This window comes from Columba livia, chromosome Z (genome assembly GCF_036013475.1).
Source record: "Columba livia isolate bColLiv1 breed racing homer chromosome Z, bColLiv1.pat.W.v2, whole genome shotgun sequence".
Taxonomy (NCBI): Eukaryota; Metazoa; Chordata; class Aves; order Columbiformes; family Columbidae; genus Columba; species Columba livia.
Genome location: NC_088642.1, coordinates 36090642 through 36115379, shown reverse-complemented (window position 1 = coordinate 36115379; position 24738 = coordinate 36090642). Strand labels below are relative to the sequence as shown.

The 24738-nt window shown below is 40.4% G+C and overlaps 1 protein-coding gene and 1 long non-coding RNA gene across 6 annotated transcripts in view; one reads left to right on the top strand and one right to left on the bottom strand.

The window, feature by feature from the left end:
- MCC (MCC regulator of WNT signaling pathway) overlaps window positions 1-19131 on the bottom strand; it is a 205466-nt gene extending 186335 nt beyond the window's left edge. Inside the window, exons 1-3 of one of the 5 annotated variants that reach the window (XM_065045399.1) lie at window positions 18799-19131; window positions 3316-3563; window positions 2542-2592 (exon numbers count right to left, since the gene is read on the bottom strand). In XM_065045399.1, coding sequence (XP_064901471.1) covers window positions 2542-2592; window positions 3316-3563; window positions 18799-18935 — 436 coding nt within the window. In that variant the 5' untranslated portion in view covers window positions 18936-19131. The remainder of the gene's footprint in view (window positions 1-2541; window positions 2593-3315; window positions 3564-18798) is intronic. The other 4 variants (XM_065045401.1, XM_065045400.1, XM_065045402.1 and 1 more) reach the window with 4 other exon arrangements.
- LOC135577256 (uncharacterized) lies at window positions 18738-24348 on the top strand. Its single transcript, XR_010468847.1, has 3 exons — window positions 18738-18876; window positions 19458-19527; window positions 24105-24348. It is a non-coding gene; the product is annotated as an uncharacterized LOC135577256 (long non-coding RNA).
- The last annotated feature ends 390 nt before the right edge of the window (window positions 24349-24738 follow it).

Sequence of the window (24738 nt, the reverse complement as noted above, 5' to 3'; positions counted from 1 at the left end):
ACTTCCTGCCCTAAAGTGTAGTTCTGCTGTATTACAGCCTCTCATTCACCAAGCGATCCCATTCCATTACTCACTAGATGATTCACACAGATGTATTGTACACATCATGGCTTTCAGCCTCCCTAACTGGAAACAGGACCCACAGATTTGATCAGTAACTAACATTCTTTCTGTATTTCCTCCTGAAATTATATATTAAAATGTCAGGTGGCATATGGTCATTGCAAGACTCCAGCAACACTTTCAAAAGTTATTTTATTCATTTATATTAGATTTTAAACAATGTCATAAGAGTATTAACAGAGTTCACATTCAATTTAATTTATAGAAAAATTAACAGTTATTACTTGCAAATTATTGTTAAAGCTACCATTGACATCAATGCTGTAAAGAACTACAATACATTTTAATAGTCTTGAGTTGTGGATATCCAAGCAGCAAAAAGCATCATTCTAATAACCTGGAAAATGTCCTTTTTCATGCATTTGAATAAAGGAATAAATTTTAAATCTATACACTCATTTAATTGTCAAGATGGTAGATATGGATGCAGTTTTGGCTTACTGAGTACACATTTGACTGGGTATTAGTAAAACTGAATCCTGTACCTTGACTAAAATAGTCAACCAGTTTCCTTATATCTGCATTCCACCTGGAAACACTGGAACAGAAACACTTGTTGGGCGAAGTATGGCAAAATTATTAGAACAATTTATCAGTGATAAAAATGATGGGTGAGACAAAATTCATTAGTCATTTAGATGTAAGTATTTCTTACGACCTTTTTTGCTAGCAAAAAATATAGGTAGCAAAGATAATATTTTATTTAGGTATATGCATATGTTTTTGTTAAGACATTGTGAACATCTACAAGAAAAGCCTGCACAAAATGCTGTCTGATCAATAACCTCTGTGCAATTATATACAAACTGGCATTGTAAAAACATCCATGACAGAGGCTGGATTCCTTTCCTGCAGATCACCAGGGCCCCTGCTATATAGTCAAAGGAATTTTGAAATTTTGTAGTTTATGTACCCCACGTGGACACATGATAACAGCTTTCAAGAATTATCAGCAGCTCACACATTATGTAGAAATTACTCTTGAAAAAAGCCCTGTATCTAGCTTCGAAAATAATTTTCATTAAAACCGGCATTCCCTGTCCAAAAAAAAGATACACAAAAAAAGCACATCCACCAAGTTTATATGTTTGAATTTGCACATGACGACGTCCCTTGTCTTAAACAATGTTTAGAAAGCAATAGCAAACAGCCAACATAACACAATTGACTCTTTGATCACTGAGAACATATGTGAGCCCTAAAAGACAGGGAAAGCATGGAAGCATATGCAGATCATAATTCAAGCTTGACTGCAAGTACAGTTCCTCAGCTCTCATTACATTCATACTCTGTGCAATGTTTACACCACAGAACACACGTTACAGTGGTGTTCCTTTGACTCTTCGAAAAAAAAGAGCTGTAGAACATACTGAACATGCCTGCCACAATAGTTTTCATTTACAAACAAATAAAAACCAATTGTATTCTGAACACTCATTATTATTATTTCCTCCCTTTCTATTTTTTGTTTACATGGGGGAGCATCTCCATATGTTATCTAACTATTATAAACTCTTACAAAACCTGCAAGAGTCAAGGCAGGACAAGAAAAAAAAACAGCAGCTCAAGTACAAAACCAAAAGGCCAATGTGAGGGAGGTGTATATATGTGGCTCAGATCAATATAAAGACTATAATAATGCAAACAACTAACAAAAGAGTTTAAAAGAGAGCAATGGGCTTGAGCTGACCTTAACCTGCATATGTCTTCCCAGCAACACTGGGGATGCCCAGTGTCATGATGGTGAACACATTGGACTAGATGATCTTTCGAGGTCCCTTCCAATCCCTAACATTCTGTGATTCTGTGATTATAGAGCCTGGTAATGGGAAACACGTCGGTATTGTGATCGAACTGTGTATTGCAATTGCTACATTCTGCTAATGTGTAATGTAAATTTGTATTGTGTTTTCAGTATATTTTGTATCACTCCGCTGTATCAGAAATCTCATGTAACATCAGCTATCTTCAAATGAGTAAATCTGATGTTAAACATGACACCCTTCACATGTGGAATATCTAATAGAACCTGGTCAGAGAGAACTGGACTCTGAGAACAAGTAGTTACATAAGGAGCCAGAACACAGATAAGCAAACTCTCCAGCAAGATGTATAAAGTATACCTGACTGTAAAAAATATTCCTAACTTACTGTAGAGTACATGGAAAGAAAGACTATTGGGATGACTAACAGAGGAACTCTCATTTAAAAAGTATTTTTAAAAAATCTAGGTTCATGTAGTCTAAGCAAAAGGTTTTGGCGACTCAGCTTGAACCAAATACAATCAGAGATATATGGCCTCCTGAAGCATGGATGTAGGCTCATTCTAGGTCATGGGCCAAGAGTCATGTTTAGCTAGTAAGCAGCTGCTGTAGGGAACTAGAGCACTGACAACATCCCCAGCTTCTCCCACAGTACCTTTCATTTTGGCATCTTTGACCATAAGCTGTGTCCTTTGGTCTCTTGAATCTGTCACAGAGTAAAAAGAAGCATTTTGTAGGTGTTAAAATTTCTGCTCTAATGCAAACTGATCACAGTGCTATCAAAGGCCAGACTCAAAGACACAGACTATCCTTTCTACATGCCATGTTTCTGTAGACAGCATGGCAATGTCTTTCTTTTTTTTTTCTTTTTTTTCTTTTCTTCCTGGCCCTGGGTGGAGAGAGGGCAAAAGGAAAGGAGAATTGTTGTATTCTCTACATCACAAGGCAGTTCCACATATCCAGCTCAGATCCCCAACTAATTGGAATGATTTTCAAAGCATCCAAGAAGCATCCATATTCCTACAGTGTATTATATCTAAAAGACAAAAGACTAAGGTTATTTCTCTCCTAATTTTTAATGTTTCTACCTACATAACTGTTTGGGCTTCAGAGACAAGAGACAGCTCATTGGATCATCAGTTACCAGCTGAGCCCCACAGATCTCATAATTTCAAGATCATTGTCTTGTACAATCCAGGTTTTAAGAAGAGGATGTTCTGCACACCTTCTAGTCTATATAATGATGACCAGACTACATCAGTTATGACAGCACTCTAACACATGACCACCTTATACCACAGCATGTTCAAAGCCCTTTAGGAGACATCCTGACATCCTGACATCCTGACATCAGTAAAATTCGTAACAAAACTGGTGTAGTTTATCTTTTGTTAAATTACACAACACAACATTTAAAAGACATACCTACCTAAACTGTTATTGCTGCTAGTTGGCCAGGAAGTTATCCTATCTCTTAACTTTTTCTTTTTACAAGAGTCATCCGATATCACAGAAAGCTCCACTTCCTCCTTCCTGATTTCTTGTACCAGTTCCATGCGGCACTGACTAAAATCCTGGAAGGAAATTTTTCCATTTTCATCTGCTCCCAGCTGGTGCATGATCTCCGCGACAGACTCCTCCATATTCAGTTGGCGGCACACCATCAGCAAGTCATTCCTAAGGATATTTTTAGAGGGAAAACGGGGGCAGAGGAGGGAAGAAAGTAGAAGAAAGATTGGAGAAGTGGGAATGGAGAAAAAACAAGAACAACAATTTAGTTTAGAAGAAAAGGAATACTAACTCCATCTATTCTGGAAATGCATTAATGCACAGACATTGAAAACCAACTAGCCAATTTTTTTTCGGGTCACTCCAACAAAGGAACTATGAGGTTGGCAAGAAACTACAACACAGAAAGCCTATGGTAAAGCCTGGAACTTTTTTTTTTTTTTTTAAGTGTTAGCCTCTGTTTTCCTGCTGTTATTAAATTTCTTCTAGCAGGGATGGACACAAGGGAAGGCTGAATCTTGCTGAATCCAAGAAGCTTGCTTGGTCCAATCGTTTCGTGAAACTCACCAAAGGGCATCAGATCTGAAACAACAGCTACTCTACTCTACCAGAACTTGGTGTTCCATTCTCTCTTTATTTTAAGTTCAAGAGTTAAAATAAAAAGACCCCACTGATCTGCCACTCCCACATTTTGTTATTTCTTTCCTGCTATCCTTTTCTTAAATACTTTGTGAGTCAGATTGCATAATACTACCACACTAATTCATACCACCAATAGCATGAATATGTCATGGCCTCTTTAAAGTGTTGGTTATTTTTCGTTGCATTAAGCTTTTGTGTAGGAGGAATTAAAGGAAACATTTAATGACTCAGTATTATGCGAATTATATTTAATATTATTATTTCATTATTAATATCTGAACATAATTTAGAAGGTTTCTATGAAAACATGATACACTGAAATATCAAAAGTTCTTGCATGAACAGTCTCATTTAAGTAATTTAATATCACAGTCAAGGCTATTCTACGGAAAACAGTTGTATATCGCATGGAGCTTTGTAAGTCTCTACTCCACAGGAATTCCAAAGCTGCCTCAACAGACCTCTTGGCAGACATGTTTGCAGTAAAACTAGAGTGTAATAATAACAATTACATTATGATCGTGTATTTTAGCAAAAAAAATAAAATCCCCACTTATGATAAGAAATAACTTCATTAAAAGATAATTAAATTACATTACAAAGGCTAAATGTAAGTGATCGATACTTGCTGTTAAAATTTTGTTTAGAGTTTTTCTCTTAATTTTGAATCTCATCAATGAATAAATAAAACTTAGCACAGCTCAGTTGCTCATCTTTAAAAATTAAGACAACAATACAAAGCAATCTCACAAGGGTGTTGCAAGGAATAATAAGTATGACAAAGCATTCAAATTTTCACTAGGGGAATGACAGACACAATTAAGATACGGCTACATGTGTTCTCTTATAACAGACCAGATATACCACCAGAGACTGAGGGACTCCCCAGAGGAGTGCTAATTTTGAAATGAGTATCAGGAAAAGCAGTGCAGAGCGATTCTGCCAGGGGCTTCCAGGACAAAGGTCCATGTCCCCACTCCCAAAAGAACCGTTTGCCACACAGGTGGAAGGAGGCTGTGGCACTGGCTTTATGCAGCCCTCTCTGGGACAACCATATGCCTCCATCTCAACACAGCCCACAAAGGACATCTCCAAACTGGTATCTGGTACTCGGCTTTCTCTCCTGTTACTCAGATGTGAACTGAGTATCATTTGTAGCATCTGTAGCTTGAGGACACTGCCTGAAGCAACCTACAGAAGCACGAGAAAAGATGTAATGAATTACAAAAAAATTAATTGGTGACTACTTGAGGAACTGAGGACGACAAGCACTACTGAAAATAGATTTAATTTACTTGGAGTGCATCATGCAATCTGAAATGACAAGATTTTTCCTAATTTCCATCTACGAACAATACCAAAAGTATGCACCCCAGGAAACTACCTGGGTAGGTTCCCTGAGGAACTACCTGGTTAAGCATACATGCACACTGCACAATACCTACAAGGGGTTGGCTCTGAGACTGAACAGAGCCAGTGGACTAATCTTCCTATTCTTTTCCCATCTTACATACTACCAAATTTATAAAGAAGTTCTGGTAAGGATGGTTCTACAGCCACTAACTATATAACACCAGGAGGAACTGTATCTTTACTTAAAACTACTTAAACTTTCAGCCACTACAAAGGTATGGACATTTTGTGGGGAAACATTCAATCTTTGCTTACGCAACTTGCAGTCTAGGCACACAAATATTTCTGAAGAAGACAAGTCAAATTCAAAGATGTACCCAAGTTCCCTAGAGCCAAGTAGAGTAAATAAACAAACAACACAAGAAAACCTGTTCCATGCAGTTGTGTTGTGAGTTACTTCCTGACCAGTACTATACACAAACAGTGATACATTTGGGATATTAAATTAAAAAGTGCTAACATGCAAAGTCTGTCTAATGGAGCACTCTGTAACATCCCCAGGAAATGAAACAACAGTTAGTTGCTGAGATAAAATGCATACTGGAAACACTGGAGTAAAATCGCTTTTATTCTCAGGAGGACTGTGTTTAATTTAGTTCCCTGGTGCAGACAGCAAACTCCAGAGTACCTGCTGCTGGACACAGACTGATGTGCTTCTGGGCCTCTCGCGGTGCCCCATCTGCTCCAACTCTCACAGAAAGCCAAGCTGCTGACTGCTGAAAACATGGAATTACACCAGTTCCCCAGCTTTTCTACAAGCAACCACAGGCAAACGATTCTGGCAACAATCTGGAAACTGTTTTTTTCTCAGACAACTCACATTTGCTACTCATACTAAAAGAATACTTTTCTAAATTTCCTAAATTAGTTTGCTTTCTTGTTAAGAAGATGTGAGCCCTTGCAAAAGAGAAAAAAAAAGAAACCCAGTTCGAATGAAGGCTGTGGTGTCACAGTGAATGCCAACCGAAGTGCCCCGCTGAGCGTTCTCCAGTCTGCTATGATTTGGCTTCAACTACATGGCCTCTGCAGGTTTCACTGCTGTCACTGCCTTTGTGAAGCTTGAAGACAAACAAGTAAGACCAAGACTTCCATATACCTTAAGCACACCCTCCCCCAGGAATTTCACCTTGTGGGATTTGGTCTAGCAAAGGCAACAACAGTCTAAATTCATAAGACGCGCTGCATGCAGAATTCTAATGCTGCTCTCCGTTGAGACAGGTCAAAACATACATTTGTCTCTTTTCTTCACCAGTTTTTGATTTAGACCTAGCTCAAATAAAATTCTTCAAGAAGTACCTCAGTTCTTTCTGCCAACCAAAGATTTTCTGCAAATCACCAACTTCTTCTGCCCCACCAATCAGCTTCCCTCCAGATGTGAAGTCACTTTAAACTCTGAAATTCTATCTTTCTAGTCTTCTTTCCTGCCATTCCCAAAGCAGTCTGTCTCCAGCTTCCTTTGCTCTGTTTACTAATTCTTCACACAAATAAGCAAAAATCTGGGATACAACAGGTCAGCTTGCTGCTGACTTCAATCACACATTCTGTATTTTTACCACCAAATGTGCTATCATATACTTATCCCTAGTTTATCTCAGCTGATTTTTTTCAATCCATATCTTAAATTTGTCAACACCAATTTTGACTCCAGTCTTATCCCCCAGCATGTCTCTAATCTTCCTTAGCTCAGTGTAATCTCAGATTTTAGAAAGCTTACTCATCATCATATCATCCAGATCATTAATCCTTCATAGTATTGATCTGGCCCAGGCCATCTTTTCAATTTCTATTTGGTACAGTCTGCTATTTGTAAAATAAATTATTGTTACCTCCTGACCTCCTCATTTAGCTTGAAAAAAAATCCAAACCAAACTCTGTCCCTTACTCTGTTTTTCTAGCTTGCTTACAAGCGTCATAAAATGACACCAAAAGACTTAATAAAGACAAGACAGATGTTATGGGTTGTTTCACTTCCACCATTAGCTGCTCCTACAAGGCTTGAGGAGATCAAATGGATTTGACACAACAAATCCATATTCAGCCACTTATAGTCTGTCTGCAGACTGATACCCAGCCCACTACAATTTTAAAGAAAAGAAGGATATTTTAATCTTTCTTTTCTTTCTGTTATTTCTGTCTCTTGGAAGATCTCAGGGAAAAAGAACTGCAAAATATTTCTGAGGCCGTCTTTAAGACGCTTGCATCAAGATTTTCAAGTACAACTAACTGAAGCAAATCCAAGTTCTCCCTAACTTCATCCTTCTCTCTTCCTTCCAAGGTATTTGTTACTGGTCCTATTTGCAGGAATCATGTCACTATATTTGGTATTTTCAGTGCTGGAAACAAAACAAGCAAACAAACAAACAAACACACACACAAACCCACAAGAAAAACCCAAACCATCTCACACTTCTCAGCATCAGCCAACAACAGCTCACAGGCTCCCTTTCTTGGGTACCCTTTCCCTGGTTTTCCCATTACTGTTTTCATACTCTGGGATAGTTTTTTGTTGCATTTGAAATACGTTGACACACACTGCATCTCATGGCCTGTGAGCACAGTGTGTCTGGTTTTGACTAAGGCTGTCATGTCTGGAGACAGAACTGCAGTGGGTAAACAAAGGTCATTTATCAACAGAGAAGTGGCGCTTGTCAACAGAATCTCTGCCATTCTGTGCCTTCCCTTGTGCTGCTTACCAGTTTTAGATTTTGCTGCAACACAGTATCAATTCAAACTATAGACTCCACCACATGGTAGGAACTACCAGGAGTATAGTTTTTGTTCAGGGGTAGGCTGCTCTTTGTTACCTAACGTACTCTTAAAAATTACATAAGGCATTTAATTGAATAACCACTAATACTACATACTGGTTTGTTCTATTAAATATAAGAAAGTACTGCTGCAGAAAAACTCTCAGAAGAAAGGAGACATTAAATGTCCTGATTACAATTAATCATTACAGGTATGCTAATTAACATACAAGGTCATGCATGCAAACAGTCACCATGCTAGAATGAATTCCCTCTAAGTACTGTTTATTCTACAAGAGGCATGTGAACATTCACAGTAAAAATAAGGTGGATTTGAAAAGCCACAGTTTAGCTATTTTTCTTCAGATGCCATTTGAAGCCCATCCTGTGCATGACATACCATTAGGCACAACACTAGCCTTCTTAACCTCTTGCATTTACCATCTGAGCTACTAAGGGTCTAAATAAAACCTCTGCTGTATTTTTCTACTTCTTAAAGCACAGTAAGAATAATGCCATTTTTATGGTCATGAATTACGTTTTAGAGATGCTTCTTAGTTCAGAGCATTTTTTTGAGCAAACCGTGTTTAAAAATCAAGCAGAGATAACCAGAAGGATCACAAATAAACCCCAAACTCAAGTTTCTTAATCCTGTCTTGTGACAACACTGAAAGTCACACAGTCATATAATGAGCCAGAGCCATGAACTGAGCATGCTGGAAAGAAACATTTCTTACTGAGCTAGTTATCAGCGAGGGCAGCTCTCTGACTGAATAAATTCCAGTGCACATGAAGCAAAGCTTCAGGACAATGCACAAACTCATTCAGCAGCACAGCCGTGAAATATAAGAAATATATTACCTCTCCCAGTTCATTTCATAAGGAGTGCAGACATCTAGCTGAGGGCTGCATATTTCAAAGGAAAGGCCAGGAGCCCAAGTATCTTGTGAGACTCCTTGCTCTCCATCAAAACACACAGGACCTGTGGCATGAATCAGTCTCAGGCACTACCTATCCTATCCCAGCAATCCAAGAGAAAGGATTTTTTTAAACTGTTTTAGAATCCATCCACAATGGTCAGCAAAATACTGAAACTGGAAAGACAATCAGAGAAAAAGACATATAAGGAGTTAACCACCCATTGACAGAACTCTTCTTTCCTCCATGTGCCTCCCAAAACAGTCAAACCATCCATTAACTTCAAGCTACAGGTTTTGGCAAATTAATTCGCAACACATCTAGTAATTTGCTCATTAGAAATATGAGCTAACCCACAGTGGCTAAGGAGAATGCTAACTGCCTTGTCTGCCTTAAGCAGAAGAAAACACAATCATACATGAATGAGACAAATTCAAACACTTACTGCAGTCCCAGTCATGCTGCTGGAACAGCCACCAGTGGTTTTTATGCTATAACCCCAGGGCTACGGGTTTGCTAGAAAGGTCAGGTACCAAAGCATCCTGTGAGACCCACTGCTCCCCACTACCCTTGGTACGGGAGTAACAGAGTATATTAGTGAAGTTATAACATTTCAGAATTGTGACCAAGAAACCCAAGAAAAGACAAATAAAAAAAACAAAACAGTTCAAAACCAACTTCTTATCCCCTCCAAGGCCACATAAGGCAAATGACTGACTTCAAAGACAGGTTCAATCCTCTTACAGAAATAATCCCAATAATGTGCTATTAGCAACAACCTCATTAATAACATTCAATAAAATGAATTTAGATAAGAAACAACTTCAGCACTTACAAGTTAACAGGATGGTAACTTTCAAAGGGGTCAAAAAGGCTGACAGTTGTATTCTCAAGTGACTCACTCTTGATCATGACCAAATTTTCCCCATTACAATCTACCTGGACCTCAAGCTCCCAAGAAAAAGCATACAATAACATCACATAACAAGAAGCCTGAGATCTACACTTAGGTCTCTTTTCTCAGATTACTAATGCCAATGAGGAAAGAAAAATGCAATAACCTGTATCAAACACTCTAATGAACTCTAGTAACTTTAAAACATTAATATTTTCAGCTAAAATCTTGTATCATACCCCCCGCATGTCTGCTACTTACCCAAGAACTGGACAGCTAACCTATTCAAAATAGGAGAGGTTCAGAAAATTCAAGTTCAAATATATTTCTCTGTGAATTAGTTGTAACAAATACAGACTTTTACATAAGACATAAGTCTTTAATGAATGTTGATTCTTGGTATGTTTTCTAGACATAATATTTAACAATGCAATACTTTCTTCTTCATCCTAAACTGAGCATGCAGGGTGTCTCTCTGGCTTTTCATCTATATCCATCCATCTGCTTTCCCTCATAATTTATTCTTTTTTTTGTTTATGACACTCTAAGAGGACCCCTGGAGGAGAAAGACTAAAAACCAACAAAATTCTATGCAACTGTGGTACCATCAACTAAGGCAAGTCCCAAGAGAAACAGAGAAAAACAACTACAAGCATGTAAAAAACAGCATAGTGCTTCCACTCACCATCTTACTTGGCATACACTAACTACTGTGCTGTATTCACATAAAAGCACCCCTTCAGTTACATGGATCACAGATCCTGTGACAGCTTCCTAATGGAGATGGATGAAAAATAGAACTATGTCTAGGAACAGAACCTGGGAGTTGAAACTGTTTTCAAGACATGCTCAAACACTAGTGCAAGGCCAACGTCAGTTTTACAAAGGTTCAGGCATTTTTATACTAGAATTCCTGAAACTAAGTTGCATGAAGCTTTCAGATGGTTAAAGAAAGTATAGAGCAACTAGTCCAGATCTCAAGTGAGAATAAAAACTTGTACTGAGGTCTAACAACTTTTCCAACTCTATGGTAGGAAAAGCCCAGCAATATGAAAAGCCAGGCTGAACCCAAGGACTAAGCAAAGCCTTGTTCCCATCCTGTTGACATTTTGCAGACTGCTTCTAAATTATATTTGCTTGTTAGACAGCTGGATTGAGTCCAGACTTAGGACTGTACATCACTGGGACCAAAGTGCTTTTGAAAGTTGAAGCACCAGTACCTGCAAACTAGAAAAATAGTATTACTTATCTCACAAGTCTTCAAAGATGGAGTTTTTCTCCATCTATTCTGTTACAGAGCTTCTTAAACCTCTTGCTTGTAGGATATATGGCTTCATCACTCCCTTATCTGCTGACATCTGAGCACTCACAGCAGCTTCTACTTACACATTTTGCTCCTGATGCTGCTTCCAACCAGCACAGAATACCCTCCAGGGATTAGAAAGCATCTACATGTCGAATATTAATTCATGCCCAAATCGAGTTTCCAGAGATCCTGACCGAATGTATTTGCATGGGGCCATACACGATCATCTTCATCTTACGGGTAAACCCCAAGTTTTACCACCAAGTGGCTCCAGAACCGCATGTACAGTATATAAAATATCATGTCCTCAACAGCAAGCTGATAAAATCTTTTACAAACCTGCCTGTGTATGTTTGTGAATTTACAGAATTTAGTATAATTTTAGAGGCAGTTACCAAGTTAGAACAGCATCTAGGAGGCTAAAAGTGTATACACGAACCAAATGACAGAAAAGCTCCTTGTGCAGATCTTTCTGCAAAGTCAAGATATTGGGTTTATTTCAGAAGAGGCACCATTTTAACATTACACTTTAAGTTCACATTATTACACCCATTCAAGCACCTCTGCTCACTTTTCCCCTAGTTGTCCTGAGACTACCTATGAAAGGAAGACAATCTAATCACAGCAGAGCATAACCAGAAGTTAAAAGAAAATACAGTGACAGGAAGAGCCTACTCCTGTTTTTTTCCAATATGTTTTCTTGTGGCTACCATTGTAAAAACTGCTTTGGTAAGTACAGCCTTTAAGAAAAAAAAGGCCTTTTTCTTTCATCAACAGAGTTGTTTGCACTCGGCTTGACAACTCCAGCCAACACCGGGAAGTTATTCATGGCTAAACACAGAAATACACAGCAGACAGGAGGAGCCTGAGAACCTCATAGCCATGCAGTAGGTATATTCTTTACCTGGTTGACCTTGACATATTGCAGTCAGCTCCCTGGGGAACAAAGCATGTTCCACCTCAACACTACCCCAGCGCACTTCTGCACACCGAAGTGTAGCAGGAGAGACAGGTGAGCAGCCACGCAAGGCCAAACTTCTGTCTTCTTTAATTCTAGACTCTGCTGATGAATTTGGAACTTGGTTTCTATCCATTCAGTTTTCACTAAATATCTATGTTAAATACTACACACTTGTTTCATTAACCTATTTTATTTACAGGACCTTTCACAAATTTGTCACAATTTATACCACACCAGTAGTTTCTTTGTGGGTTTTTTTCGCCCCCATAACAACATGCACTGCATTTCTGAGCGTATCATTTACTCATCTTCTATGACATTCAGGTCACTACCTCCAATTTATATCTTAATTTTAAAACATATGATGTTTAGACAAGATCTCTGACAATGCTGTCTACAAATATGAATTGTGGTTTCATTTGGCACTATAGCCAAAAGTATGTGGTATACCCTTCAAACAGCTGTAAGGACAAAAGTCAGATTACAGTCTTAAGAAACATCTATATTCACCCCAAGCATTTTGAAATAATGACCTATTTTTAAAGGAGAGAGTTAAAAAAAAAAAAGGGCAAAAAATAGCAGAAGATTGTTTTGTTTTAGGGTGTCCTGGTTTTGTTAAAAAAAAGACCAATTCCTCTTTTAGTGAATTTTCCTTTCAGCTAAGTTCTTCTAAGTAACCACACTTTTCCGAAGTTGGCTGCATATTTTTGTAAACAGAAGCAATGGAATACAAGGTCACTGATAAATTTCACATGTCCCATAATTGAGAGGGGCGTATTTGCAAGGAGGGGCAAACAGAACAGGTGACTAAAACCAACCAACTAAGTATTCCCTCCCATCCACATAATACACCCTATAAAAGTGGGAGGTCACGAGGGTCTCGATCTCTTCGACCATGACCGGCATCTGAAGAGGACCCTGTCTGTCGTCCCTGCGATCCGAGGCCTGGGTCCAGTGAATCCTGAATCCAGTTCAGGTTTGCTGCAGAGTCCAGCCCAGGACTTCCAGGTGTCTGCCCTGCAGCTGCTGGAGCAGTGCGGAGCCGGGAAATTCAAGATTGGTTTTGTGTATTTTGTATTATTTTCTCTATTTTATCAGCAGCATTAGTAAAGTATTTTTAAACTTTTTTCCAACTGGCAGGTCTCTCTCTCTTTTCCTAGTTCAAACAAGTTAATAAATAAATTTAAATAAACACTAGTTTGCTACCTGGCTTATAGCAATTCTTCTACATCTACAAAAACACAGCTTATTGATTTATACACCAAAAACTGGAACTGCATGTCAACCTGAATTACTAACCTGTTATGACACAGCATATTTATTTTGAGTCTCATATACCCCAAATACCAACAGCACGACAACCAAGGCAGCAACTTGTCTGGTAACAGACAACCAACTCACACTGATTTTATTCCTTTCATTTAATTGGTCCTTTTGTGCTTCTCTTTAAATGTTAAGCAGAGAAGTCCAAGCACATCAGCAAAAGCAATCACCTAAGAAAAAATTCAATGGTAATGGCTGTAAGCGAGAGTAACAGAGAACACAGAAGCATAAATCTTTAACCTTAAAAACACAATTAATAGATACATACTTAGTCTTCTTGAAAAGACTTCCTTTTCTTTTCTAATAGCATGTGGCCACTTGATGCAGAAACACTGAGGAGGTGCCATAATGTATTCAGCAAGAAAACTAGCAACACCCTACTACCGCAGCCCATCAAAAAGGGAAGCATCAGATTGCCCTTGCAAAGGTTTTGAGTTTCCAAAGCTATTCACCACTAAAAACACTCACATAACAGATCAAATTCACACAGGGCTAGTGAAAAAGGCACTTCTTCAGAATGTCCTTTCAAAAGGCTGTATAAGCTCAATACAAAATCAGTAGGTTTTGTATTGTATTGTATGGAGTTTTAAACATCTTACGCTACTTTTACCAGACATCTTCTGTAAGACATTGATCCCAGTGTAAAATAAATCTGTGTACACAGAAGAAAGTATTTTCAAACAAACTCTACAAATGGAACTTCACTTCATTGTTGTGAATATGATGACAATTGTCCCTCTGAATTAAACATTACCTTTTCCTTCCTGCTTCATAGAAATTACTTATCCATGCTTACAAGTTAAAATCAGAAAACCAGCACATTTCTAGCTTAATCATGAAATCAAGTTTTATTTCAACCACTGTCTCCATAGCTCATTTTTTAAGCAAAAGTATTTCCCGTAGATTCAAAATTACCTTACTTAGACCTTGCAGTATTAGAACAGAATAATCTGGAGACCCACTTCACGACTTCTACAGCAAAGATGAAATTCATTATGTGCTAAATAGAACTTCAGTACAATTCACACATAATAAAGCTACAAGACAATTAGGTTTCTGAAGACAACATTAATCTAGCTCACCACCTGTAAAAACCCAGCATGCTCTCACCTTCCTCACTAACATCATCCAAGGCCACATACGTGGACCTTAAAAAAAAAAAAAAAAGCAGCAGGGGTGCTCCCCAATGCATCAACTCTCTGATGCTGAAAATATGAATATATTTTATATTTTTAACTGTAACACCAGATTCTGAAACTTTTAAAACCAGAGTAAAAACCAAAACAAACAAATGCAATTAGTGTTTTTTCAGTTAACAGCTTTTTGTTAACAACAACTCAATCCAGTTACAGCTGCAAAAGCAAAGTTCTGCTGTAAACACTGTTTAAAGCTGCCTTTTGCTTGCAGCAAGACTGATCCAGCTGATCTCAAGTGTTCAGAATCCAGCCTTAAGCATGGACTGCTTTGTAGTTATTGTTTTTTTTTTATAAAGTTACCTCTCACTGTTGAAGTACCAGAAGAATGCCAAGCACTTGCAAGATGTTAAAATAATTGAGTAACTAATATTAACCCCAAAAGAAGCAAAAGCCTTTTCAGTACAAACCAACAAGTTAAAAGTTTTGTGTTTTCCTGGTTCTTCCATCTAGCTAGATGTTGCAAAATGTCAATATGCACATATCAAATGCAATGCTCAGAGACACAGGCTTAGCATTTTATACCAAATCAATCAGCTTCTTCTGGCTTATAACCACCAATGGCACACAACTATGCTTTATGATTTTGATATCATCCTAACTATTTAGAGCCTGAAAATAAACCGGTATCTCAGGTAAGAGCCAGAAATTAATCTCAGGGCATTCTCCTCCTCTCCAGCCGTGCCTCCACTTCACTGTTACTATTTGAAGAGGTTTACAGATTGATGCACAACAAAGCATTTCCACAGCTGAGACACCATGCTACTTCATTAGGAATGCAAATAGCTCTTTTTCCCCATGCAATATGAACTAAATAAACATGCATACAAAATGCCTGCCTTTGCTGCAAGAATAAAGATCTTCTCTTCCATATCAGCTCTGGAGTTGGAAAGAAAGAAGTCTTATAAACAAACTGCTGAATGTGTTACACAAATGACTGACCAAGCTTCAGCCCCACAAGCAGACAGGAAGGGATACTCATTTTGAAAGACAACCTATGCTGAGTAACTGCTGCAAAATTGCAAATTTCAAATGCATTGCATTGAAAGTGAGTCCTGAAAAAGAGACTCAGGCCAGTGCAAGGCTATAAGAGATCATCAGTTCTAGTCCACAAGGAAGCAGACAATTGTACAGGGCTGCCTACTTTGCTTTCAGCTCTTTATACAGATGCCCAGGCATTTATTGCAATGTTCAACCCACTGTAAAAGGTGCACAAACGTGCAGAAGTCAGCCTACCATCTCTACTGCAGCTACAAGGAAGGCAATGAAGAAATTGTTGCCCTCAAAGATGAGCAAAGGGAAGTCCAAGGAAGGAGGGCAAAAGGGATCAGGAAAACCAAGCAACTGACCTGTTTAAAAAAGAAAAAGCAAGACAAACAGTAAGCACAGAATGGCAAGACTACATTTAGTGTAAAAGCAGATGTAACTTTTTCATCTTTAATTCATTACATTAAGAAAGATGACATTACCTAAACACTAAGACTGTGAACAACAGCAACAATAAAAGCCCAGTTCCTTTACTTCTAACAGGGACACTGTGTCCACAAATCAGAAAGTGCTGTCTGTAACACTATGATGCTGCTTACTACAAATGTAACCAAAAATCACTGGGCAAGTCTGCTCCTGTATAAGCTATTGCCATAAAATAGATCATGAGGGAAACTAAGACACTACACAAAGCAAGGAACACATTCCAGTTACAAGACTGATGACCCAGGCTAGCTAATGAAGTCAGCAAAAGTAAATTACTCCCTCTGGTGCCAAAGATCACTTGTTATATATTCATTCACTACTTTCTCACAAACGCAGAAGTTTAAGGGAAGACCGCAGCTTATAGCACTATGTTCTCTGATCAAGGCCATACCAGTTCCGCCTTAAAGGCACAACTCCCTTCTGAACCAAGGTATTAGCAATTTCCAACAACGGACCCACCATCTCCTAAAGGACTTTCAACAACTACCCTCTTTATTTCCACTTCCTGATGAAATCCAGTGTCCTTCCTCAGTCATGTCCTGGAGTTTGCAAAGCTTTCAAGAGAGTAGTTGAAGCAACATTCAGAAACACCCGTTTTGAAATACGCAGAATAGAAATTTGGAACAAAACTTAGGGAATGTAGAAAAGTCCATCAGAATGAGTGGCTTGCATCATGGTAGCATCTCTCAATTGCCCGTATGAAGTACTAAAACACTAATATTCCCTCAGTAAGGTCTTTAAATTAGACATATACAGAAGTCTGCTGAGTTTACATTGCAGAAAAGCATCATAGTACAGATCAGCCAGCAAGTGTGCTCTGAGGAGGGAGAGTATGCTTTAAGTGAACATCCTAAGTTTTCAGACATTAGAATAATTTCCATGAAGACAGTAAGCAAATGGAAAGAGAAGTGATCTTAACACACTGGTTGGAAAGCATACATTTTCAAAGTTTACATTTCAGAACCACAACTGTCAAAATAACCCTTAGACTGAGGAAAAGAGTGTTTGGGGAGATGTTTAGACAAGAAATAACACGACCCTTAAATTGTATTTTTAAAGTGACTGCCAACTGTTACAAATTTTCAACAACTTTCGGGCTCCAAAAAGATGACAGTGGGGATTGAAGCTTACTTAGCCTTTTTTTGCAGGGCCATATTCTTAGGTTTCAGGTTCCATGACAGACTTAGAAACTTCCCCACTCTGACTCAGCTCTCTAGAGGCACTTGCAAACCGTGACTAGCACAGGTTTCTTTAGGAAAATGCAAGTTCCCACCATTTCTGGCCAACCTCACCTTTAAAAATCTACTGCTTTTGAAATTATGGTGTGAGAGCAGATGACTAGCTCCAGAAATATCCTTCAAACAAACTCTATTTCCTGACCAAATCAAACGACCAGTACATCTAGATTTATGAACATTTAATTATGGTTTAATTCCAACTATCTACTGTAAATATACAAGCTCACCACTTCCCCCTCAAAATCTATCAGCCTGGGTCATAGTCCCAAAACTAACTGGGGACCAGTAGAGGAATTTAAACGAGATTGGATAACAAGGATATTGATAAAAACGTATTAAAAAGTAAAATCAGATGATCTGGGATGTGGCAGTATACTGACATCAGGCCAGTGAGAAACTACGAGAGTCGTTAAGAATGAGAACAAGCGTTGGTGAAAAAATACAAGAAGCGACGACTGCATACTGATTGATACATCAAGGACAGCGGAATTGATACAGGATTGATACATCAAGGACAGGGGGGTAACTTGTGATAGACCAAAAAATGTTTTTACGGTAGCAGCTTTGGTGGGAACACAAAATATATTGCATATGTAATGACTAAGTATATCAGCAAATGCTTAAGCAAGCATCATAGCAAATAAAATGCAAGCCTGAATTTGTAATAAATGTCTCTCTTCGCACCTTAAAAAGAGTCCGTGCCTTATTCGCTACACTGGGAGATCAGTATGAATGTTCTCGCAGGTTACCTGTAACCAGCTTTCTTTCTTTAGTTGCAAAAATCACCTGCCTAGTGCATTACGTGATGAAAACCAGCCAGGTTAGCATGCGGGACCTTCCAGACCCGATGGAAGTGGAAGTCCTCCCGGCGGTATTCGTCCACCCTCGCCTCCGCCCCCTCAAGCCCCTCCGTGCCGAGGCAGAGTCAGAGTCCATCTCTCCAAGCCTTCGTTCCGGCAGCCAGGAGGCGGTAGGGCGGGCAGACTCGCCGCGGGCCGGCTGCCGCACTGGGTGCGGGCCGGGCCGTGGCAGGCTGGGGCTGGCAGCGCCGCAGGGAGCAGCGGCTGCAGGCGGCCGCAGGTCCGTCCCCGCGGCTGCCGGCGGCAGGAGCCGCAGGGCGGCTGCCCCAGAGGCGGCGCGGAAGGTCCGGCCGGGCGGCGGCGGGGGCTGCGCGCTGCCAACTCCTCCAACTCGCCGAGAAGTTGAGACGCCGCTTCACGGGCGGCGGAGGAGGGGGGAAAGACAGGAGGGCTCCGCGCCAGCGGCGCAAAGAACCTCCTCCCGCTGTCGCTACCTGCTGATGAAGCCATCCCCATCGCCGTCGCAAGTCTGGAAGAGGCGCCTCATCCTCTCCTCCTCGCCGGTACTGGAGGTATCGCTGCTGCTACTCCCGGCGCTGCTCACCTCCGCCACGGCGGCTGCCGCCATCATGAGCCCAGCTCCGCAGGAGGAGGAGGCGAGGCCGCCTCAGGCGCCCGGGATTCCCAGTCCCGCCGCGCCTGCAAAGTGCGAGCGGCCGCACAACGCGGGGGCGCGGAGCGCCGCCGAGCCCAGGCGCGGCCCCGCGGGGGCGGACGGGCAACGGGCCGGACGCCTCAGCCCCGCGGCCAGAGGCCGGAGTGGCCTGGCCCGGTGCCTGGAGCCCCGCCTCCGTCTTCGGCCGGGACCCTTCGGGAGCCGCGCTGCCGTCGTTGAGCGCCTGGACGGGGAGCGGAGAGAAGACGACGAAGCCTCTCCGCTCGCCCCCTGTGCACGCCACCATCCTGTCTTTCCGCCCGCCACTCTCCCGGGGCCAGAAACCACAGCGGCACCGAGTGAGCCGCCTGGCTAAAGCACGGCCGACTGCCCTTGTAGTTGAGGTTTCCCACCCCACGAGAGTCTGGCCAGCAAGTGCCGGGCAGCCCTCACTCAGCCCGGTGCTCTGGGGGTCATTGTTTTCCTCTCACTTGGCAGGCCCAGCTCCCCGCTTCTGGAGTGCGCCAGCCTCGTCGGATGTTGGTTGGCCGGTGGGAGCCAAGCCCAGGTAAACCCCAACCAAACCAAACATTTTCAGGAGCCTGGTGTTTGCACTTCAGGCTGCTTGGTGGTGTGTTGAACAGTTGGGAGCATTCTGAGCGCTGGCCCTGCTTGGTGCATCCAGTTCCTTTCCACTGATCAAATTTTACCTGAAAAGTACATAATTAGTTTTTGTGCTCCAATGATTCATCATCAGCTAGTGCTCTGAACTTGTTCATGGCTTGTACCTCCTCTGGTCTTTCTATCTCCCTTGCATTTAGAGAAAACTAATTATCTTTGTAGTCTTCATGTTGCCAGATTAACACAATGTTTTCATCTCACATATATGGGATAGCTACTCTATTTCCTCTGGTATCCTTGGCACCCTTTTTAACAATTGAGTGAAAAGAACTGATAAACCAACAGCACCGATGGCAATATTATCTCTTAACCCTACCAGAAATATCTATTTTGAAATAGCCTAGAAAAGCCACTTGCCTACTTCACAGTAGTGTCACCTTGCATACTCCATCATCCTGTGATTAGTTAGGTCAGCTAAGTTTTCTCTTAACCTATTTCTGTATATGGAAAACAATGCTGATATTAAGGACATGCATTTCCCTCATACTATCGGATTGTACTTCTCCTATTACTTCAGTCTTTGAAGACATCCAGTGCTTCCCATATAGCAACTTGATCATCCTTGTTGTTGACAACAGCTCATGAATATGTGAAGTCAGCAAAGTTATCACACTTCTCTTGTTGCATAGTTCCTTTCAAGTATAATAACTGATGGCAACAGTTGTAACTGTTAATGTTTCTTGTACCTTGATTAAGTCATTACTAAGCCGAAGAGGTGTTGTGTTAGCTAAAACTGCTTGCAAGTGCAAACATGCATGTACTCACTCTCATATTCTCTCAGTCTCTGCAGTTTTCCAAATTTGGTTGCTCATGCTGGTTCTTGCTGGATGACCAGAGCACTGGAGTATGGAGCCAACACCCTTTCATACTCTTTCAAGGGAATGAAAGCGGAGAATATTGCAGGTATCCCTCTTCTTTCAGCTTGTAGTGTGTTATCTTGGAAGATTTCCATTGTGTTCCATCTTTTGACCTACAATGGTCTCACTCTTAGTCTTGGCATGTGCTTTTTCTCAACCCCATGTAGGATGTTGCCCATTTGTGAGACAGGTTGCTTACTGCAGCTATTTGTTTTACACTGAGGATTGGATGAGCTGGGCAGTCACAGGACCATTTTCTTCAGCCAGATCCTATAGACTATCTGTTCAACGTACAAGAATTCTTGCACACAGTCTGCAAATACAGCACAGACTTCCTCTTACTAAGACTTAAAATTCTTAACCACACAGAGTCCTAAAACAGCATTTTCTGACAAAGCCGCCAATACCAATGTAGCAAGATCATATCCAAAACACAGAAACAGTAATCTCCAAGAACAACCTCCCTTCATCCCGATGCTATCTGCTAATCCTCACAGCCAGTTCTTACCTTTTCCTTTTTTTTTTTTTTTAACCCCCCCATCTTCTCAAATCTAGCTAAATTCCCTGGATGGCACTTTATCTTTTGTTCTCATTTTATCTGCATGTTTCATGTCTTTGGGGTCAGGAACTCATCCATTCCTTAGATTCTCTCTACTCCTTGCTAATGATCTTTCTGAGTTGGTTATTTATATGCTGAGACTTTCCTGCCAGCTTTTCCCTTTCTAGTGGATCAGTTGCACTTAATTTTTGCATCTTCAAGGTAAGTCCCTAGAATACCTAGTGCAGTACCTTCTGACTTGTAGTAAAACACCACTCACTCCAGTTCCTCCTAGCTGATGGTGACAGCTGATATCTTAGCTGTGGTATGGCATACAAGATGGTAAAACCAGCTGAGCTTGCTGGCTTATGTTGTGATCCACATCTAACCTTTAAAAACATATATCACATTAGTTGGGAAGCAGCAGTCTAAGAGGTACTGCCCCACATTCTGGTATCTGCTGTGAGTTACCTGGCTGTTCAGTCCTGCAGCTGAAAACGGGAATTTCAGATGACAAAACACACATGTTTACTGCACATGCTGTGCAGTAGAAGGTACCATCCTTCCTGAAATGCATTCTCACTGTCCCTGGTGGGAAGGGTGGGTTGTGTCCAGAAAGTTATGAAGGGAGAACAAGGAAGTACGACAAAGTGTGAGACCTCCATACCGCTGCCTGTCTGCTTTTGGAAAACAGGCTTCATATTTCTCAGAAGAAGAGAGCACATTTTCTTTTTGAAATGGGATCTTACCCGTCAATCTGTTTTTTGTTTATCTTTTCATGTAAGTTAAATGAATCCATAATTTTTCAATATTGGGTTATTTTCTACAATCAGCTTTCCATAATGCCCTGATTTCCAAATGCAAATATAAAAATATACCAGCCAGCCAATGCAAAAATTAATAAAAATGCTGTACCAGGACTTACATTCACAAACTTGGAGCTCTCTGAAAGGTAGGCATCAAACACCTGATTTCCAGGGGTGCTGGACTCCTAAGACTTCTACCATATCAACAGGAGTTTTAAGTTTGTGTGATCTCTGAAAGTCAAGACTATCTCAATTTAGGTGTTGAACAACAGAAAAAGAAAACCATTGCACACCTCTCAAAATTAAAGTGCAGATAGCTTTGCAGAAGAAAGCAGCAACAGTAATTGTACGTAGAAAGCTGCAAAAAGATGAAACTTGATCAAAAAATAGAAAAAATTCCCACTACATAGATTTCAGCCATCGCACTGTAAGATTTTACCTCCTTGAAAACCAACAAACAAAACAATCAGTAACTTAAGATTTCAAGCAGCAAGTTTTAATTTTGTAATATTCCTTTATGCAAGGTAGCCAGGGTGTGCAATGCAGAACTTTCTCAGCATCAAGAGTCCAATTCCCCAGAACACCATTCCTTCCCATTTCTGAAATATTGCATCCAACCCTTTTCCAGTTGTGCCAAACACACCTTCTAGAGTTACCTGTTTCTCCATGAGGTTCTTAGGTAACAAGTATTTCCATGTAAACTGGCTGACACCCTGTCATATCATACTAAGGGGACAGGTGGGTTCTTTTAGGGATCCTTGACAGAACAATGATGGTATGAAATTGTACCTGAAAGCTTTATTTTTCTTAACAGGACATTATGATTAGTATAGCAGAGAATTTATTATTAGAATGGCACAAGATTTCTACAAGCAGAATCAGTATAGTAAAATCTGTAAGTAGTGTAATCAGTATAGTAAAATCTGTAAGTAATGTAATACAGAATTTGTAATACAACTTCGCTTGTAAATTCTGGTCACCTAAGTAATACAGAATTTATAATACAACTTAACTCCTGATTTCTAATCACCTGGACCCTCTGCTGACCAGGTCTGCTCTTAATACATGGTTTGCTGTATCAGTATAACAATCATAACCTAGACTCAAAAAATCATATGAAAGAATACAAGTTGCTGAGTCCTTGGAGGAAGCAGACAATGGTAGGGCCATCCCTGGCCACAGTGGGTCCTGGGCCTAACTCTCCAGCAGCAGCTCCGATCTGAGTTCCCCACTTAGAACTCATAACTGCGTGATTTTATGGACAGTGTCCTGGGTGCTGTTATGCTTTCCTGTTCTGTGGTTTTGCTAGTCCTGGCCTCAACTGGCTCAAGCATGGCATCACGCTAGTGCACCTCCACGGCTTTCTGTAATGAGATTTGCAGCTTTGTGTTGTGCTTCCAATATGGTGTAGATGTACCAGCCAAGGTCGATGCTAACTCCTGCTCTCAGCAGTTCTCTCCACTGAGCAGAAAAGTGCAGCAATAAGGAACGACGCATACAGATGCAGACTGAGACACACAGATGCAGACAGAGATGCACAGACACAGAGTTCTTGTCAGCAGCTAGAGCAGAGTCAGGCAGAGCTGAGCTGACTTTTATTAACAGTTTTCAATTTATAGGTTTACAGATACAGGCCTGGACCAAGAGGTTAGACAGGATGTTTTTTCAAAAAAATGTTATTCCAAACACACCACACTCATGTTGTGACTGTTTTCAGTCATGTTCCCATGCCTATCTTGTTGCCGGTGTTCAACCCACACATTCACACACCCAGGCCCAGCATTCACACATCATACAGACAGGGGCAGTTTTCTGACCCGAGATATAATTCTCACTGGATTGGGCTATCACTTCTTACACTCATAAAAAAGGTACTTCTGTATAACCTGTCCAAGGCCCTTTAGCTGGAACCACATGTCCTGCCATTCCCACAGAAAAATGTGACTTTACCTTTTAGATTAATGTTGTTGTTTGGAATGTTTTATTCAGAAAAAAAAAAAAAAAATCCTGTCATGGAATCTAAATGACAGGAAACCCACATGAGCTAAATGATTCAGAAATAAGAGGTGAGGCAATGTGTAAGGATGGTTCCTTGAATTCTTGTGGTTCCCAAGTCTTGGCTCAGAGTAAGTGTGGTTCGTGCACACAGATACAGTTTCTGTGCCTTTAGACAGACACATATGTAAGTAGCCATGGCAGTATATTTCCAGGGCAAAGGCTGCAGAGTTAACTACAGGTTGTTGCTTTCTTTTCTATTTTACAGCCAACCAATGTGGATGTTACCAGATTATATTGCCCTGCCTCTGAGGCCTCCTGCTACACTTGTCCTGAAACCCTTCATGAAGACATGATCTGGCAGTGAATGAGAAAAAAACAGTGTAACTTGTAAACACATGGCAGTGAACAAAAGAATTGGTTCCATGTACCCCTAACAGAGGCATGTGGTTAGCTGGGTTTTCTAGAGTTAATAAGATATAAACTTTGATTAAAATTTATCCTGGACATGATGCATTTTTCTAAGTCTTTCCATTATGTAATAAGGACTGTGAGCTCATGCCTTTCTACTGAGTTGAATAGGAGTAGGATTTGTATCTTCTAGTCTGCTGCTTATTTTCAGTAAACTTTGAGGAATCTGGCATCTGAGACTCACCCCTTCTGTCATTTTTTGTTTAAACTGTTCAAGAGGTTCAAACATTATTTAAGGAAGAACTGAGAGCAGACAGATAAAAGCACACATGTAAATATTTATCTACATACACCCCCAACATTTATTAAACCGATCAACAGACTCTTTCCTTATGTCTCAAAAGTAAATAAAAATGAAAGTGAATAAGAGGAATAGAAGAGACAGATGGACAAGAAATTCTGTGTCAGTACATGATACAAGAGGTAACATA